The sequence below is a fragment of the Aureobasidium melanogenum genome (genome assembly GCF_000721775.1).
Source record: "Aureobasidium melanogenum CBS 110374 unplaced genomic scaffold scaffold_8, whole genome shotgun sequence".
In the NCBI taxonomy this organism is placed as follows: Eukaryota; Fungi; Ascomycota; class Dothideomycetes; order Dothideales; family Saccotheciaceae; genus Aureobasidium; species Aureobasidium melanogenum.
This window is the reverse complement of record NW_024470060.1, coordinates 1-16,724: the sequence shown is the minus strand read 5'-3', so window position 1 is coordinate 16,724 and position 16,724 is coordinate 1. Positions and strand designations below refer to the sequence as shown.

At 49.7% G+C, this 16,724-nt stretch overlaps 6 protein-coding genes across 6 annotated transcripts; 5 read left to right on the top strand and 1 right to left on the bottom strand.

Moving 5' to 3' along the window:
- Window positions 1–22: 22 nt before the first annotated feature.
- Window positions 23–1,369, top strand: M437DRAFT_47116 (uncharacterized protein; the record flags this gene model as incomplete). The annotated part of the gene is made up of 1 exon (XM_041021390.1): window positions 23–1,369. One exon carries the CDS (start codon window positions 23–25, stop codon window positions 1,367–1,369), a length of 1,347 nt encoding a protein of 448 aa, XP_040880363.1.
- Window positions 1,370–2,382: 1,013 nt separating this feature from the next.
- Window positions 2,383–4,046, top strand: M437DRAFT_83739 (S-adenosyl-L-methionine-dependent methyltransferase; the record flags this gene model as incomplete). Its single annotated transcript, XM_041027988.1, has 3 exons — window positions 2,383–2,502; window positions 2,558–3,796; window positions 3,852–4,046. 3 exons carry the CDS (start codon window positions 2,383–2,385, stop codon window positions 4,044–4,046), a joined length of 1,554 nt encoding a protein of 517 aa, XP_040880362.1.
- Window positions 4,047–4,605: 559 nt separating this feature from the next.
- M437DRAFT_46885 (general substrate transporter) lies at window positions 4,606–6,428 on the top strand (the record flags this gene model as incomplete). The annotated part of the gene is made up of 5 exons (XM_041021340.1): window positions 4,606–4,682; window positions 4,745–5,047; window positions 5,100–5,239; window positions 5,298–5,603; window positions 5,662–6,428. The coding sequence occupies 5 exons, from the start codon at window positions 4,606–4,608 to the stop codon at window positions 6,426–6,428; spliced, it is 1,593 nt and encodes a 530-aa protein (XP_040880361.1).
- A 2,216-nt stretch (window positions 6,429–8,644) lies between these two features.
- On the top strand, window positions 8,645–9,584 carry M437DRAFT_74601 (mannose-P-dolichol utilization defect 1 protein; the record flags this gene model as incomplete). The annotated part of the gene is made up of 2 exons (XM_041026266.1): window positions 8,645–9,253; window positions 9,318–9,584. The coding sequence occupies 2 exons, from the start codon at window positions 8,645–8,647 to the stop codon at window positions 9,582–9,584; spliced, it is 876 nt and encodes a 291-aa protein (XP_040880360.1).
- A 2,569-nt stretch (window positions 9,585–12,153) lies between these two features.
- On the top strand, window positions 12,154–13,752 carry M437DRAFT_83736 (uncharacterized protein; the record flags this gene model as incomplete). Its single annotated transcript, XM_041027987.1, has 1 exon — window positions 12,154–13,752. One exon carries the CDS (start codon window positions 12,154–12,156, stop codon window positions 13,750–13,752), a length of 1,599 nt encoding a protein of 532 aa, XP_040880359.1.
- Window positions 13,753–14,288: 536 nt separating this feature from the next.
- On the bottom strand, window positions 14,289–15,958 carry M437DRAFT_83735 (MFS multidrug transporter-like protein; the record flags this gene model as incomplete). The annotated part of the gene is made up of 4 exons (XM_041027986.1): window positions 14,289–14,874; window positions 14,923–15,181; window positions 15,237–15,357; window positions 15,416–15,958. The coding sequence occupies 4 exons, from the start codon at window positions 15,956–15,958 to the stop codon at window positions 14,289–14,291; spliced, it is 1,509 nt and encodes a 502-aa protein (XP_040880358.1).
- Between the last annotated feature and the right edge of the window lie 766 nt (window positions 15,959–16,724).

Sequence of the window (16,724 nt, the reverse complement as noted above, 5' to 3'; positions counted from 1 at the left end):
ACCATTCTAGGCCAAGCGCACAATGGCCAAACACTTCTCCAGCAAGAAGAACAGAAAGCTGGTTATTCCTGATAACTTGAGCTCGGCTAATGCTTGCGCACTCGAACCTTTGTGCGATGATGATCCAAAGGTCGAGTCCGAGTCTGAGCAAGCCATCGCGCGCAGCGACACCGCACCTCATCAGACGAAGCAGTGGAACTGGCCTGACTTTCTCTGTGGCGACCCGCGCAACGACGTCTTCAAGGATGCTTCTCAGTCGAAAGCCAACTCAACATCTGCGGGACGCTTCAAGCACAATCGCAAGCCTGTGGCTCTGCTTCCAGGAATCCTCCGTCTTCCCATCGAAATTCGCAATCAAATCTACGGCTACCTGTTCCACCAGAAACTCATCACCATCAGACAGAACGATGCTTGGCCTTACCAGAAAGGAAGCCCCCTCCATGACACCATCACTGAATACCGTGAGCCTGATCGTCCCAAAGCCATCAGAGCTATCAAGATTGTCGCCACCGTCGCCAAAAAGACGACCCCGGAACAGTTTCGCCGCAAGATGATGAAGGCTAGAGGTGTCTCGTACGATGGCATCCCTGGCCAAAAGCCTCAGCCCATTGAAGGCGTCAACTGGGAGAAGTCTCTCAACAGCCTTCTGCTCACATGCAAGACTATCTACGCTGAAACTGGTCCAATTCTCTACGGCATCACTGTCTTCTACTTCGACGATGCTCACCGCCTGAGAGCCTTCCTCAAGACCGTCTCCGACAGAAACCTTGCTTGCATCACCAATCTCCACATCCATGTGCGCACCTACGGCATTCCTAACAAGGCCGCCGATAATGCCTGGTATCAAGAGCACGTCGACTGTTGGACCAAGATCTTTGCCAAAATTGCCAAGAAGTTGATCAACCTCCGCACATTGAGAGTGACTTTGACCATGAGAAATGTCACCGACGGTCTCAAGCATGCTTTTAGACCTATCAAGCACAACACCGACTGGAGAGCCCGTGCAGGCTACATGCTCATGCTCCGTCCTATCTCGACCTTGAACAAGTTGGAGGACCTGCGCGTGTCGATCAAGGCTACAGACGACATCATGGCGCAGTACGATGAGATGCTTCCTCTCCTGATTTACAGATACTGGGAGCTCTCCAACATCCACCCCGTTCCTCATATAGAGGACAAAGTCATGAATGCCCACCGCAAATTCTTCGAGGACATGCGAGGCGGACTTGAAAGGGCCATGACAGATGTTGCACGTTCCAAGAACGTCAACGAGTCCTTCAAGTCTGTTTGTCTCAAGACCTGTGAGTACATTGAATATCTGCAGGACCCCATCGGCTATGTGCTGGTCAGAGACTCTCCCAAGAAATGAGACAACAACTGCAATTGCCATTGAAACAGTCAAGAGTCTGGTGTCCTCCAACAATGGCGAGTAAATGATACTGCTTCTCCTTGCTAAGCGACACACAACCAAGAAAGCTCGAAAGACAACGAGACACTCGATTATGAAGATCAAGAAGACACGAGATACGGAAACACGAAACTCACAAAAACATGACAAAACGTACAAAACTCACAAAAACATAACAAAATTCACGAACCTCACAAGAACATGACGACAGAGAACGATACGCAGCAAAAGATGGAAGACGCAAGAGAGATGCGGGAGGAGATTTGTACTTGCTGCTGTGGCTTGATGATCTCCTAATTTTCAATCTGTACGATCATGACAAGAACAGAGGGAAAGAAGACATGAGAAAAAACGAAGAAGCACTCGATGGCAATCTATCGATGCTCATGACAACAGACGGACATGGCTCACAACAGAAAAAGAAGATCGCTTGTGACAGATGATCAAGATGAGAGTTCAGAAAAACAATATAATTGTGCCAGTGGCTTGTGCAAGTGATGAAAAGACATGAAACAGGTGTTTGATTCCGTGACGAGCTGCAACGCGTGTAAGGGTGCGGCGGATGGCGGAAGTGGGCTGGTGAGCGGTGGAGTTGAGCAGCCACAGGATTCGGCGAGTTGCTTGCCAAGAATCAGCAGACAGATGCTCGAGATATCTGTGACATGCTGCACGTCAGACAGTCAACAAATCAGTGTTGCTTTTCGAAAGTCTGGATCACTTGTACTTTCAAACTCTATATGTTCAAGAGAAGATATGCCATGACTATGCTGAAGAAAGAGCGTGCCGTTATCAAGTCCCCAGCCCACCCACACGCAACAGGGCCCAAAGCTTTGGGAAGCTTTGAACTTTTTGAGCTTTGACCTTGCGCGTCTTGGAGTCAAGGGGACACAGTTTCGTGTCTGTTGAGATTTGTTTAAAAGGAGAGCTGTCTGTCGCAATCGCGTGGTCTTGTCAGACGAGTGGTTTTTGCAACAATGGCCAGCAAAGACGAGTACAAGTCCGAGTACTCGGAGGAGTTGACCAACTTCATCGAGACTCCTGCCGCTCCTGCTACTGCTCCTGAGAGCACCCAGTTTGGTGTTCGCAGCACTGCTGTATGTCTCTCACTTCCTCTCGCGTGCCAATGCCTTGCTGACCCAATTGCTACAGTACCCAGCTATCAAGAACGCTCCCCTCCCCGCCGACGCAGCTGGTAGCGAGTCGTTCAACAACTATGTCCTCTTCGCTCTCCTCGGCGGTATCCCCGGCTACATGGCCTACAAGGTCGGTGGTGGTCTCAAGACCTGGATCTTCTTTGGTATCCTGACTGCCATCCCCATCTTGATGGTCTTCTGGACCATTGCCTCCGGCTACACTCCCCGCAAGAACGAGAAGGCTCGCTACCCTGGTGCCCCTGTTGAGCACTACCTCAAGTTCCACAAGGAGGCCGACCGCGCCAAGTACCACGGCCGCAGCAAGATTCCCATGGAGACTTTCCATGAGAAGTACTTTGACGGCGATGTCGACTTCAACGGCGACGCTCTCGAGGTCATGGAGTACCGTCACGACTGGGCCAACTTCCGCTTCACTCTGTCTCTCTTCTGGTTCTTCCTTACTGGCATGATGCCCGAGGTTATCATGCACACTCGTTCGCAGGACGAGGAGCAAGTCCGCGACCACTACGACCGCGGTGACGACTTCTACTCTTGGTTCCTTGGCCCTCGCATGATCTACACTTCTGGTATCATCTCCGACATCAACAAGGAAGAGTCCCTTGAGCAATTGCAGGACAACAAGCTGGCCATTGTCTGCCAGAAGATCGGTCTCCAGGCTGGTGACCGCATGCTCGATCTCGGCTGCGGTTGGGGTACTCTTGCCAAGTTCGCTTCTGCCCATTACGGTGCTCAGGTTACTGGTATTACTCTTGGTCGCAACCAGACTGCCTGGGGCAACAGCGGTCTCCGCAAGCTCGGTGTTCCCGAGGAGCAGAGCCGTATCTTGTGCATGGACTACCGCGACACTCCCGTCCCTAAGGGCAAGTACAACAAGATCACCTGTCTCGAAATGTCCGAGCACGTCGGTGTTCGTCACTTCTCTACTTTCCTGAGCCAGATCCACGACATGCTCGACGATGACGGTGTCTTCTTCATGCAATACGCTGGTATCCGCAAGCCTTGGCAATACGAGGATCTCATCTGGGGTCTTTTCATGAACAAGTACATCTTCCCTGGTGCTGATGCCTCTACTCCCCTCGGCTGGACCGTCGACAAGCTTGAGGGTGCTGGTTTCGAGATCAAGAGCATTGACACCATTGGTGTTCACTACAGCGCTACTCTCTGGCGCTGGTACCGCAACTGGATGGGCAACCGCGAAAAGGTCGAGGCCAAGTACGGCAAGCGCTGGTTCAGAGTAAGACTTCCCCTTGCTTTCATGATATTGACAGTTGCTAACTAGTTTGGAACAGATCTGGGAATACTTCCTCGCCTACTCCACCATCATCTCCCGTCAAGGTTCCGCCACTTGCTACCAGATCACCATGGTCAAGAACATCAACTCGACCCACCGTATTGAGGGTATCAACACTCAATTCGGTCTTTCTGGCGCTCTCGAGGCTGCCAAGAATGTTGCAAAGGCTGCCTTCCCCACCGCCAAGGCATAAACTTGCCATGTTTCAAGAATATGGATGAAACAAGCTGCCGCATGGGCAATGATCTGATGTATGAGGGAAACAAATTACGGCATTGTACAAATATGATTTTGTGGGTTTCGTTCTTGATGAACAAACAAAAAAGTCATGATTGTGTTGATTTATCTAGGCGATAGAGATGATGCTGTACCTTTACGAAAAATGATAGACAAAGCTATGATGCGCTCCTACATATACACGATTTCTGCAAAAGAGAAATTGGCTCTTTGTGCCTGCTTGTCTTGTCGCGATTATTTTCTTCGAGAAACGGCCCAAGTCGCTCCTGCCATCTGGTGATCGACAGAGACACAATCCTTCCACCCCGCACCTTGCTTACGGCGCACTTTGTGCTTGCCAATAGAGCTGCTCTCGCAGGCAACCACTTTGTTTTATGACGTTCGATCTCGATTACTGATAAGGGCAAAAGGTACAAGATACTGGCAGATTTGAATACAAAAGAGGGCCGCGATCGCATCTTCAATGGCGTTTATTAATCTGAGAGCTTGAACAATTATATGTCTCATAATCGATCATGAAGCTCACCATCTCAAAACCTCCAGGCTATGTCCTGTCAGCCATTGCAATCTCGCTTGGTGGCTTTTTGAATGGGTCGGTATTATAAAATCTTGCATACTAATTACACCAAAGCATCCAGCTGATAGAAAGTACAGCTATGACACAGGCAGTATCGGCGCTGTGACCGAGATGGAATACTTCACATCGGTTATTGGTGAACTCTCGCCCTTCCTCCGTGGATTTACTGTCTCATTGATCATGCTCACGGGTGCCTTTCCATCCTTCTTCGCTGGACAACTCGCCGATCGTTTCGGGAGGTTGGCAATTGTTGCAGCAGGCGCTCTAGTCTTTACAATCGGGGCTGCTCTAGAGGGAGCCGCAAGCAAACTTGGCATATTCCTTGCTGGTCGAGCACTCTGTGGTGTAGGCGAAGGTCTCTGGCTGAGTAATGTCAGCGTGTAAGTTTTGCTATGGTCAAAGATATGCTACGATATGCTGACTCTTCTTTAGGTATATTACTGAGATTGCTCCATCGGCTCGAAGAGGTATGCTGGTCTCGATGCCGCAGCTCATGGCTTGTGCAGGGATCTGTGCTGGCTACTTTACCTGTTATGGAAGCGTTCGAATTGAATCAAGCTTCTCTTGGAGAGGTAAGTTGTCCCCTGTCTTTTTCGGTTGATATCCTCAACTTACTGACCTCTACAATAGCTCCCTACATCATTCAAGCCATCCTTGGACTCATCTTGACCATCATGCCATTTGTATTGCCTCAATCCCCTCGCTGGCTTCTTGTGCATGGTCAACGTGATAAAGCCATTCAAGAACTCAAACGACTCGACTTTAGTGCCGTCGAGGCTGAGAAAGACTTGCTTGGTCCTGCTGCCGAACAACGGATGGCGGTACGACAACCAGGTGCAGTTGAGGGGTTGACTATGCTCTTCCGCCAGCCGTATCGCAGACCTGCCTTAGTCGCTCTTTATGTCCTTGGTGTAATTCAGCTGAGCGGGATTGATGGTAAAAACTCGAAATCAGAAGCTCTGGTCGACGCACTTTGCTAATTGATTTTACATAGGTGTACTATACTACGCCCCAACTCTATTCTCCCAGGCAGGTATCAACGCGGCGACCAGCTCATTCCTGGCATCCGGCCTCTCAGCAATCCTCATCCTTGCCATCAGCGTTCCCGCTCTTCTCCTCGCAGACAAAGTCTCCCGCCGCAGCAGTATCATCGTAGGCGGCTGCATCCTAACCTTCTGCATGTTCACAATCGGCTCTCTCTACGCCTCCAACTCCGTCACACCACAAAACCCTGCTCGCTGGCTTGTCATCATCCTAGTCTTTGTGTTCGGTCTGGCATACTCCGCAACCTGGGGTATAGTCGGCAAGATCTACGCGTCTGAGATCCAGCCAGCAGCTACGAGATCTGCAGCAAGTGCTGTTGCCCAAGGGTTGGGTTTCTTTACCAACTGGATTGTTGCTATTATAACGCCTGTATTGCTTTCAAAGTCCAGCTACGGAGCTTACTTTTTGTTTGGAGGGATTTGCTTTGCTAGTGTTTTGGTATTGATGTTTAGTATGCCGGAGACTAGAGGGCTTAGTCTTGAAGCTATTCAAGAGGCCTTTTTGGCTCCTGGTACTGCGCAGAGAGGGAGGGTGGTCAGTATGCTTAGGAGGTGGGCTGGTCTTGGTGCCTCTGAAAGTTCGGCTGGGAGCTCGCAGGCAAGCGAGTCGGCTATCGAACTGAGGGATGTGGGTGGCTTGTTGAACCAGGACACTGCTGCTAGTGGTGCAGAAGCAGCGTCTCTTGGTAGTGGCAGTGACAGAGTCGTTGAAGCTTAAGCAGATCATTTGGTTTGGGAAGAACGACGGCCTCTAGATCGCAACACTACAAAGCAAGAATGACAGGGAAGGCGTGATAGATGGCGCTAGCTGTTGGCTCGGTATGTAAGAACTTGTATGGTTCATCGTCTGTTCTCATCGCCAGCAAACAACACAGGAACGATGTGAAGGCCCAGGGTCAAGAAGATCGAATATGATTGAGAAGCACTACATAGACTTGATTGACCACATGCCTGCAATAACAGAAGTCCAGCTTCCACTTTAAGATAGAATAGACCTGTTCGAATCGATTAGCACAATGCCTCGGGTTCAAGGTTGAATGAACAAAAAATGCTTGTGAGTTAAAGAGAAATTTTCAGATAGAGCTAATAATAACAAACATCAAGCTGACATGGAGGGATTCAATCTCCGTTTGCCATCAGTGAAAGTATTAATCATCATGTAAGAGAGAAGGTGTGCAGAGGGTAGACAGAACCAGAAGAAATAGAGAGATAGTACATACAATTTGTGTGTAAATAAATGTAACTGTCGTCAGGGATCAACCTGCTAGGTCAGTTTAAACAGAAGATCGCAAGACTCTAACGAAAAGACAAGATGCAACCTCGTGATTCTGGCGTCAAGCCGCTTGACGGAAGACCCATATTAACCATGTCTAAAGAAATTGGATCATGGTTGTAACGAAGAAAGGCGGTAATCTGCACACCTCGTCGTCGTTGCAGAACTTTAAAGCAGACATCGAATAGCGTCGGGTGTCGCAATCACCTAGCGATCGGACGTCGCTTGATAATCGATGCCAACAAGACCTGGATCTCAAAGGAATAGTGAATTCAGCTTGAACAAAACCAAGAGTCCAACATAGCAACAGCATGAACAGGCAAGAAATTTCATTGTTGTGATAGAGAGAAAAAAGTACATGGCTTGGCAAAGGGCCTGTGCAGGCTTCGGTCCGCCAAAATTTCGGCGGGCTTCAAATTTTTTTTGTTGGTCTCCAACAGCTCAAAATGAAACCGAGTCTTTCTGACACAATAACAGAGCGACAAAAAGGAATGACAGCGAATGTATAGGAATAGCCGAAGGCGGGGCTCGAACCCGCGACCTTGAGGTTGTACTTTATCTGGTGATAAGAGCCACACGCTCTACCGATTGAGCTACCCCGGCAGGTCTGATGATCAAGTTGTGTGACACAACTGGCTGCTGACATGTCGAATGGTTGATCCAGACAGTATATGAACAGTCAACTGTGCCTTACAACCGGACCATCAGACCTGCTGGGGTAGCTCACTCGGTTGGTCTATCGGTAGGGCGAAAGTGTGGTCCCATTGATGATCGTCGAGGCCGCTGCTGTATGTATGACGACGAGGAACGGCGAGATGAGTACATGTATCAAGATCGACCGCGCATGGCTAACGACCACAAGGATGGGTCAAACTTGGTGAGTGTTCGCGCATGTCGAGGTCGGATATTGTAGCCCGAAGAAGCCACAGGGCTTTGATCGCTGGGTATCTCGGATTGCTAGATGCACTGGATTGATGGCAGTTATGTCGACTGAAGACAGCATTCAGAGACAATGCAGGAAGCGGAGCATAACTTGTACCGTTCAAAAGACCTGGAGCGTGGTGTCGGCGCCAAGGACGAGCGTTCATTGTTCGTCGTTACGATCGTGCCATGAAAACTCCAACTCGACTTGTAGTCTCCGTTACAGCTATTGTTGAGCAGCTCGGATGTACTTTATCGACCTTCGTGCATTGGGACCTGAGTCGTCCTTGTGTTGACATGTCTTTGACGCAAGAGCTTGCTGCCAAGGACTCTCGACTTGGGAATGCCTTTGAGAGAGCGTACTGAATTGCATCATTGAGGTAAGAGGTGGTGGATGGTGTCTTTGATATAAATGCTCTGGCCATTCATGTGATCGGCGTGCTTGTTGCTTCAAAGTCCATTCAGACTGCCAGAGTGAATGTTTCTGCCATTATGGCGGCCATACTAACCCGTCAGCTCCTCGTAGATGTTTTCAATGTTGAGTAACAAGATGTCAAGTACAAGAGGAGGTGATGGTAAGATGCCACGTTGACAGGAGCGTTGGACGAAAGGGGAAGTCACCCCCACATGACGAAGACGCGCCCCTCGCCAGGTGGCATCAACCCGAAGCTTTTTGTTTGTGACCTTGTCTAATCATTTGGAAAGTACGGATACTCGACCACTTTGCCAACATTCAAACAATGGAGCATCTCGAATCCGCCCTCCGCCCGGTGCTGCAGCCCATCACACAAAACCTCCCTGGACCAATCCGCGACGTTGGTATCTCGCTGCTTGGAAACCACTGCTACAAGACGCTCGTTCACGATGTCCAACTCAGCGACGCTTCCTGCTTCAAGCTGGCCATCTCCAAGGGCCTCGGTATCGGCATCATCGGCGCCTCTGCTGTCGTTAAGATCCCTCAACTGCTCAAGCTCCTCAACTCGCAGTCGGCTGCTGGTTTGAGCTTCTTGGCCTACGCTCTCGAGACCAGCTCATACCTCATCTCGCTCGCCTACAACGCTCGCATGGGCTTTCCCTTCAGCACCTATGGTGAAACCGCTTTCATTGCCATCCAGAACGTTGCCATTGCTGCCCTGATTCTGCAATACAGCGGCAAGGGTGCTGCTGCCGCTGCCTTTGTTGCTGGCCTGGCTGCTGCTGGCTACTCGCTGTTCAACCCCAATGTCATTGACATGAAGACAATGAGTCTTCTTCAGGCTGGTGCTGGTGCCCTCGGTGTTGCCAGCAAGCTGCCCCAGATCATCACTGTCTGGCAACAGGGTGGCACTGGTCAGCTGAGCGCTTTCGCTGTAAGTCATCACTTCGCGGCCTTACTTGTTCCTGTCATAGATATACTGACTCTTCAACTCCCAGGTCTTCAACTACCTCTTCGGCTCTCTTTCGCGCATCTTCACAACCCTTCAAGAAGTCGACGACAAGCTCATCCTTTACGGCTTCATCTCTGGCTTCGTCCTCAACGCCGTGCTCGCTCTCCAGATGATCTATTACTGGAACAGTGCTCCCAGCAAAGTCAGCGCTCCCTCGCACAAGTTGAACGAGTCGGGAAGAAAAGAGGCTATCGCCATGACTACCAGTGCTGAGCCCAAGGGCAAGAGCCCTAGCACTCGCAGAAGAGGTTAGACTTGAATAGAATTTGTACACAGACACTGTTTCTTCCACCTCATTGTATCTGCTCTCTCTGGACACGCCTCCATTCGTGAATCAATCCTGCATTTCGACAGCTAATAGGTTGTTCGTGTACGCCGTAGAGAGTAAGACCGGGTGCCTGTGAATAATTGCATCCGGTCGCTGTGCATATACACTATCTCTTTGGGCCGTTTCTCGCGAGCACAGATTGCTTATACCTTCGTGCTGAGATTCTGAAAACGCTAAATCCACCGCGGAACAGGCAATGAGAGGGCCAAACGAGGATGCACTTCGGTGCGCGTTCCGAAGCTGACCATGAATCCCGGCCTGTTGTGACGGCTTTATGGATGTTTGCGTGAGTTCACGATCTGCTTGAAATAGTCGACCGATTGTACGAGTGTGTTTGTGGAAACATTTCGGTCACTGACGCCGTTGTCGCTGTGTGCTGCATACATCTGCTGTCTGCCAGAGCTTGATGACTGACTCAATGGGATCTGTGAGATCTCTGGTGTGAGCTACGGCTCGTTCCAGACGAGCGTTGGTTTCTGGAGTTGGTGGTCGGATCGGGAGGAGTTTACTTTTTATATAGCTTTCTCGTTGACTCTCTCATCTGTTTCTTGTGAGCTTCAGGTTAGATCTGAACATAGTGTTGGTGATGTCATCTGGTATATACGGTGAAAACGGTGAATATGTTGGAAGTGGTTGGGTTGTCTGAAATATCTGAATCCATTAGCAAGCGCTGATTCGGACGCTCTGTAATGTTATGGCAGTGAAAAACTGGTACCGTGTATAGTTGTCGGTAGATATAGCATAAAGAAAATGGGGCTATCATGCTTACAATGTGAATTGTGGATTAGAGTGCTGGTGGTTCTCTTTGGGGTTCAAGTTCCCAGCATGAGTTGTCCTTATTGTACTGAGGACGTGGCAGTATCAATGCCCATAGCGTAGACCAAGATACTGCATGTACAAGGGCGTCTTGGAGACCATATGAGGAGTACCTAAGTGCCTAAAGATCATGAGGTCGATGAGATACGATGCCGTCCTCTCATGGTCCGGGTGGTACCAACAGCAAGACGTGGCCGAGGTTTAGCTTCGAAAGTATCGTCCGTGCACACGGCTCACTAACCAGCGACTGCATGATGTCCATCTCTGCTTGCGATAGTCCTTCAAACAACAATAAAATCATGTCTTTTTCTTTGCGCTGAACTCAGCCCTTGGGTGTATTTGCACCCAAAGCCATATCTACCGATTTGGTGAAAATATGACTCATATTCGTGTTGTTACTTGTAAAAACAGCTATCAGAATGCACGATGAGTTGTGAGATCTGACTTTGGCCATTGAGAGTCGAGATATCCTTCTCTTTCGGTGAGGGGTACTTATCTCCTAGATAATACTCTGCATTGTGTAGCATACTCTCATAGCTGTATCTTCTCCCGGAGATCTTGAAGCTTGGTATCTCCCACTCAACATCGTAGAAACAGGTTCTATCACAATACAGAACATTACTCGGATATGATGAGATGAAGTCGAGAAAGCCAGTGACCCTGTTCCTTAGTTGTCGCATGCAAGCCAAGCTGGACAGATTCGTTGACAGCCAATGAGCATTTTGATGCATTCTTGGCCGATCAGAGACCATTGTGACTCATGAAGGATCTTTATTCATGTTGCATAGTACAATGTGCGAGCAAACAACAGACGGAAGTCAGAGAATATTGAGATGAAACAGGAGGCTGGAGCTACGTCATTCTGGCCATGGCTTGACACGCGGGAAAGAACTTCTCAACGGTTCTCGGCTCCGGAACACATGCAGGGCACGCTGAAGGACACAGGGACAACGAGGGTCTACGACTCTCAAACTTTCTTGTTTTTGGTATGTGTTTTGCCTATTGTGTAGCCACCTGACCAGCAGCCACGTCTCACTCATTCCTGCAAGAGGTGCATATGATGTTGGAGTAAGTAATCGGCAGCGAATGTGAGCGCCCAGGCGACGCCATGGCCATGTGTTACGACGACTCCATCGGCGAAACAAGGCCATTTCGCTATCAAGTGGATGCTTGGCTTTGCAGCATCCAAGTGCTTTGGCGAGTCGTGGAAGGCAGTGGCCACTGCGGTGAGCCCTTCCTCAGCCCTGGCACGTCAGTGGTTGATTTTGATGTTCAGGCAGGTCCGTAGGGCGGCTCGTTGTCTTTCCATGTTTGTTTCCTTGTCCTTTAGTCTGTCGCTCACCCTTCGCTGCCTGCTCAGACCTCGCAAACCAGCAGCAGGGGCTGAGGCGGCATCATGTATACCCCTCTTACAGTCTCTCGTTCCAGCACTCGAAACAGACATATTGTCGCCGGCATCATCTTGTTTCTTATCTCGATTCTGCTGTACACACTTTCCTTCCCCTCAGAACATCATCTTCCTGAACATGTTTCATTCGCGACCAAAACATCCCCTTCGTCTGATGCGACCTACTCGGCCTCCCAATCCTCGTCTGTGAAACCGACGTCTTCTTCTACCAATTTAGCGACCGACTCCCGTAACCAACGTGTACCATGCAACGGCCCGCGAGGACAGCTCATGTCGCAGAGCTACGACGACCAGATCCACCCAGCACACTACACGAACCTCACCTACCCACCCCCTCTCAGTGGCTCGTATGAAGCACTTGACCTTGACAAGTCTTGGCTTACCGCTGCCGAGAGATATGGTCCCTACGGTCTGGGAGAAGAGGAGGATGGTTATAACAGGAGTCGGGTCGATTGGTCCACCATAAATTGGGCAGATCTGCAGAACAATTGCTCCATGTCCAATCGCCAACGACTTCCCAATGCCTACGCTTACGACCGCGGTCGTCCGAGGTTCACATACCGTCAAACATCATGGAAAGAGAAGTGGCTGCCTTCCTTCCTCACAACTCCCAACATCAACCCAAGGCCCGCAACAGAAACATTCCACCGCTCAGCCATTGTCGTCCGTATATGGTCTACATACCAGTATATGCCTGAGGATATGTGGTACCTCAGATCGCTTATCGCAGAAACCGCCCTGGCAAACGGTGGGGAATATGCTGTTTTCCTTCTGGTCGACGTCAAAGACAAAGAGGCAGGCATTCACACAAACCCAGAAGCATATGACCGTGTCCTGCGCGAATCAGTTCCGCCCGAGTTCCAGGATATTGCTGTGCTTTTTGATGACTCCCTACTGGAAAGTTGGTATCCTGATGTCGTCGAGCATTTGCCCATCATGCAAATCATGCAGCCTTTGCAGATATTTGCTCAGTTCTATCCCGAATTTGATCACTACTGGCAATTGGAAATGGACACGCGCTTCTTAGGACACACCGGCGATATGCTCAACAAGTTTTCTGATTTTGCTAGGAATGAGCCGCGCAAGCAAGCTAGAGAAAGAGCATCCTGGGCATACATGGCCGACTACCATGGCTCATACGACGACTTCTTCAACACCATTGACCGTGTCCTTGATGGCAATTCTTCAGTATGGGGCAATATTGACATCCACGACTTCAAACCTATTGGTCCGCGACCTCCTGTCGAAGATCCTCACGATGAGCACTTCTCTTGGGGTGTGGGCGAGGAGGCTGATCTAATTCTCCTCAACACCTTGGACGATGTCTCACGCAATGAGGACTGGCTTTTCAAAGGTTGGCACCACGGCTTCTCCATGGGCACGAAACTGCCCATATTCGTCTCAGTTGTCGCTCAGGGCCGTGCAAGCTGGAATCTGTTGAACGCAGTTCATCATGCTCAAGCACATGCGGGCATGCGTATTCCGTCGGAAGCCACACTACCCAGTTTCGCTCTTTGGCATGGCCTCAAGATTAGTGCTCCCCCATTTCCCATGTATCAGTGGCCAGGTCGCGATCGCCATGAGATGGAGTTTGCTCTCAATGGCGGCGGCTTGGATGCATTCCCTGATGCCATCGCCAATGGTCCTGCACGCTACCGTGGTAGTGCGGTCGGATTTTTCACTAACGGCATGACCTGGTCGTGGTGGACGACCTTACCCGAAGATTTGGCCAACCCTTGGTACATCAACGAAGTCGACAACCCTATACTACCCGATATGCTACTGAACGAGGGCGGTCATCTGTATGCTCCAAACATCATGATACACCCTAGAAAGACGAACGGCGAGAAGGCGAAGCATCCTGAATAAGAAGATGACGAGCAATACGTGCTCTATGGCCGCTGTGCCTTGGTTGATCACTCAGGGGCCCCTTGGCAGTTATGATTCATGGCTCTCTTTTCGATCGCGCCTTGCTTGCATTCAAAGGCGTTTCACTCTGGTTATTAGGGCATCTGTTTTTTGATTTTTGGAAAGCGGGAGTTTCAATAGGACAAACCAGCATTTCTTGGGTTTTGTGTCTCAAATTCAGGGTTTCTCTTGCATAGGTATTGCGAGAACAATGTGTTCTATATTCTCCAAACCGAAACGCCCCAGTTCCTAGTTAGCCAGTGATCTAATCTATATGTACATGTGTTTTTGTGCAGACGTAACACAAAACATCCTTGAACGCCCTAAGCCCATTCCAAATAATTTTTGTTACATGTTTCGAAGATGAGGAAACTACACAGAGACAAGTTCTCTGTTCATGGATTTGAAGCCTTTGGGGAGATTGAAGAATTTCTGAGCGAGAGATTCAGTATCGCCATGGAGATCTTCACACCTGGAATCGATTGGGTGGGAATGATCTAGTAGACGGTTGCCAGCTTGCTGCGTCTCCTGAGCTTAGGGCCAAAGAAGTAAAGGATATACACCAAAGCAACCAGACCCAGAGAAATGAAAGCCAGAGTAGCAAAAGCCCAAGTGGAGCTCATGTTCTGGAACATGGCAACACCAGCATGACACATGGCAGCCGCAATCAAGAACGAAGGGATCAAGAAAGCAGCAACAGCAGATCCAGCAACATTGCTATATGTGTCGCCGAGGTAGTTGAGCATTCCCAACCACAGCAAAGGATCGCAGAAACCGAGGACACCGCCTGCAACGATGGGGGACCAGTAGGAAGTCTTTCCGTTGGAGGTGAAGGCGAACCAGAAGAGGGTGATGGGGAACAACCAGACTGTGACCAGAGAGGTGAGGAAGCGGGCTTCGGGGCGGTGCTTGCCGTGCTTGATGCGGTCCTTGCGGAAGAGGTAGGTTTGGACGGGAACGAAGATGAACATGACGGTTACACCGACGCAGAAGTTGAGGTACGACAGACTGGCGCCGACGTAGCTGAGACCATTGTTGTCGACAAAGACGTCGAAGACACCATCGAGGTACAGGAACAGGAGGCTATCAAAGTGTTAGTAGATTGTTGTCTTAACGAGCAGAGTTACCAACCCATAGGCGAAACCGTTGTAGAAGCCAAGGAAGATGACGATAGGCTCGGTGCACATGATTCGCAATGCCATTGTCAAGACAAAGCGGATTTCTTGGAATACATTGACCTTAGTCATTTCGGCAGCGACGACCTTGGCGTTAGGGTCATCGGTGTTGCGCTTCTTGACCTCTCTTGCAATGACGATGGTGGGAAGCGTCTCGGGCATGAAGCACATCGCAAGTGCGAAAGCACCACCCCAGATGATGTTCATGTAGAAGACTGACGTTTCAGGTCAGCAGGTAGAACGGGGTTGAGATAAAAGATTGATGCGTACTCCAGCGCCAGCCCATGTGTGGGTTGATGCCAATCCATTCACCAATGGGTGATCCCAAACTTGCACCATAGTTGGAGCTCAGTACGAAGAGGGCCATTGGCTGACCCGCGCCATCTTCGGCCTACACACGGATTGTAAGCAAGCTGGTCTACAGCAGACACCAGAATGTAACTACATACGCCAAAAAGATCGATGATGGTTCCTGCAACGTTTGACAAAGCAGTAGATCCAGCAACACCGACCAGGAAGCAGAAAATGATGAGCATAGGCAAATTGTAGGCTAGGGCACAGCCAATGTTCAAGATAGCATAGAGCAAGATGGAAACGACGTAAACCCATTTGCGACCTCCGAGATCCGACAATGGTCCAAGGAAAACAGGTCCAACAGCAGTGCCGATAATAAACATCGATTGGCCGAGCGTTACGACCTGAAGCGTACAAGGGAATTTCTCCTGGATCAAGGACTCGACTGAGACGTACATGGTCGAAGTCATCGTCACGTAAACTTGTAGTAAACAGTAGACAGTGATAACGAACCACTTCTTCCATAACCCCCAGTGCATAGGATGTGCTTCATCTGTCCCCTCGACCTTCTCCAGTACATCCAGAGGTGTCGTACCAGAAGCTCTGCGGGCCTCCAGATCAGATTGCAAAGGTTCACTGTGAGCAGAAGACGGCCCAGAGCCGCCTTTCTTCTCCTGTTCTGCGTATACACCAGACATTGCTTCCTGAGACCAGATTGCTCCAGGAAAATTTCTTTGCCGTTGCGATCCGAGAAAACCCAGTAGGATGCCAAAAAATCAGTAGTTTTGAGATTCCAAGCTGTCAAGAGCAAGAGCGATTAGGCCAGTCACTCTCAGGCTTCAATCAACTTGTTGTTTCGCGCGCACAGATGGCGGATTGGCCGGTTGACGAGGCTACAGAATGCACATTTCCTTTCGATTGGGATGGGATAATGATAATTATTAGTGCTGCACGGATCAAGGTAGACCCTGACGTTGATGACGTTGGGCCGAGGCTTAAATGCGCCTGGGTTGCTTGACATGCTTGCTTTATCTTGTAAGGTCGAAGGCAGTGGGGATACTCCTACAATCTATCAATCAGAATTCTGATAAGGTATTCGTACTCGAAAACTTTAGATAAACAAAGCTGCTGGATATTGTGGCTGCCGCCTGTCAGATGCGTCCAGCGTCCGAGGGAGTCCTTATTTGCGAGCCGTCAACTAATGCCAAGAGAGATGAAGCCGACTTTGCGGTAATCTTTCTTCAGCTGGGCCCTATTCCTTTTTTTTTTTTTTTTTTTTTTTTTTGTCAAGATGAACAGAAGAAAAAAAGATGGCTCATCGAGCCGACCCTTATCAGACCATGAGACGAGCAACAGGTGACAGCTTATATGTCGTGAAATTGATGGGGTATATAGTGATATTAAATCATCTAATTAGCACATACGGCCACAGTCAGCTGAAAACTGGGCATCCCGTCCGCTCTG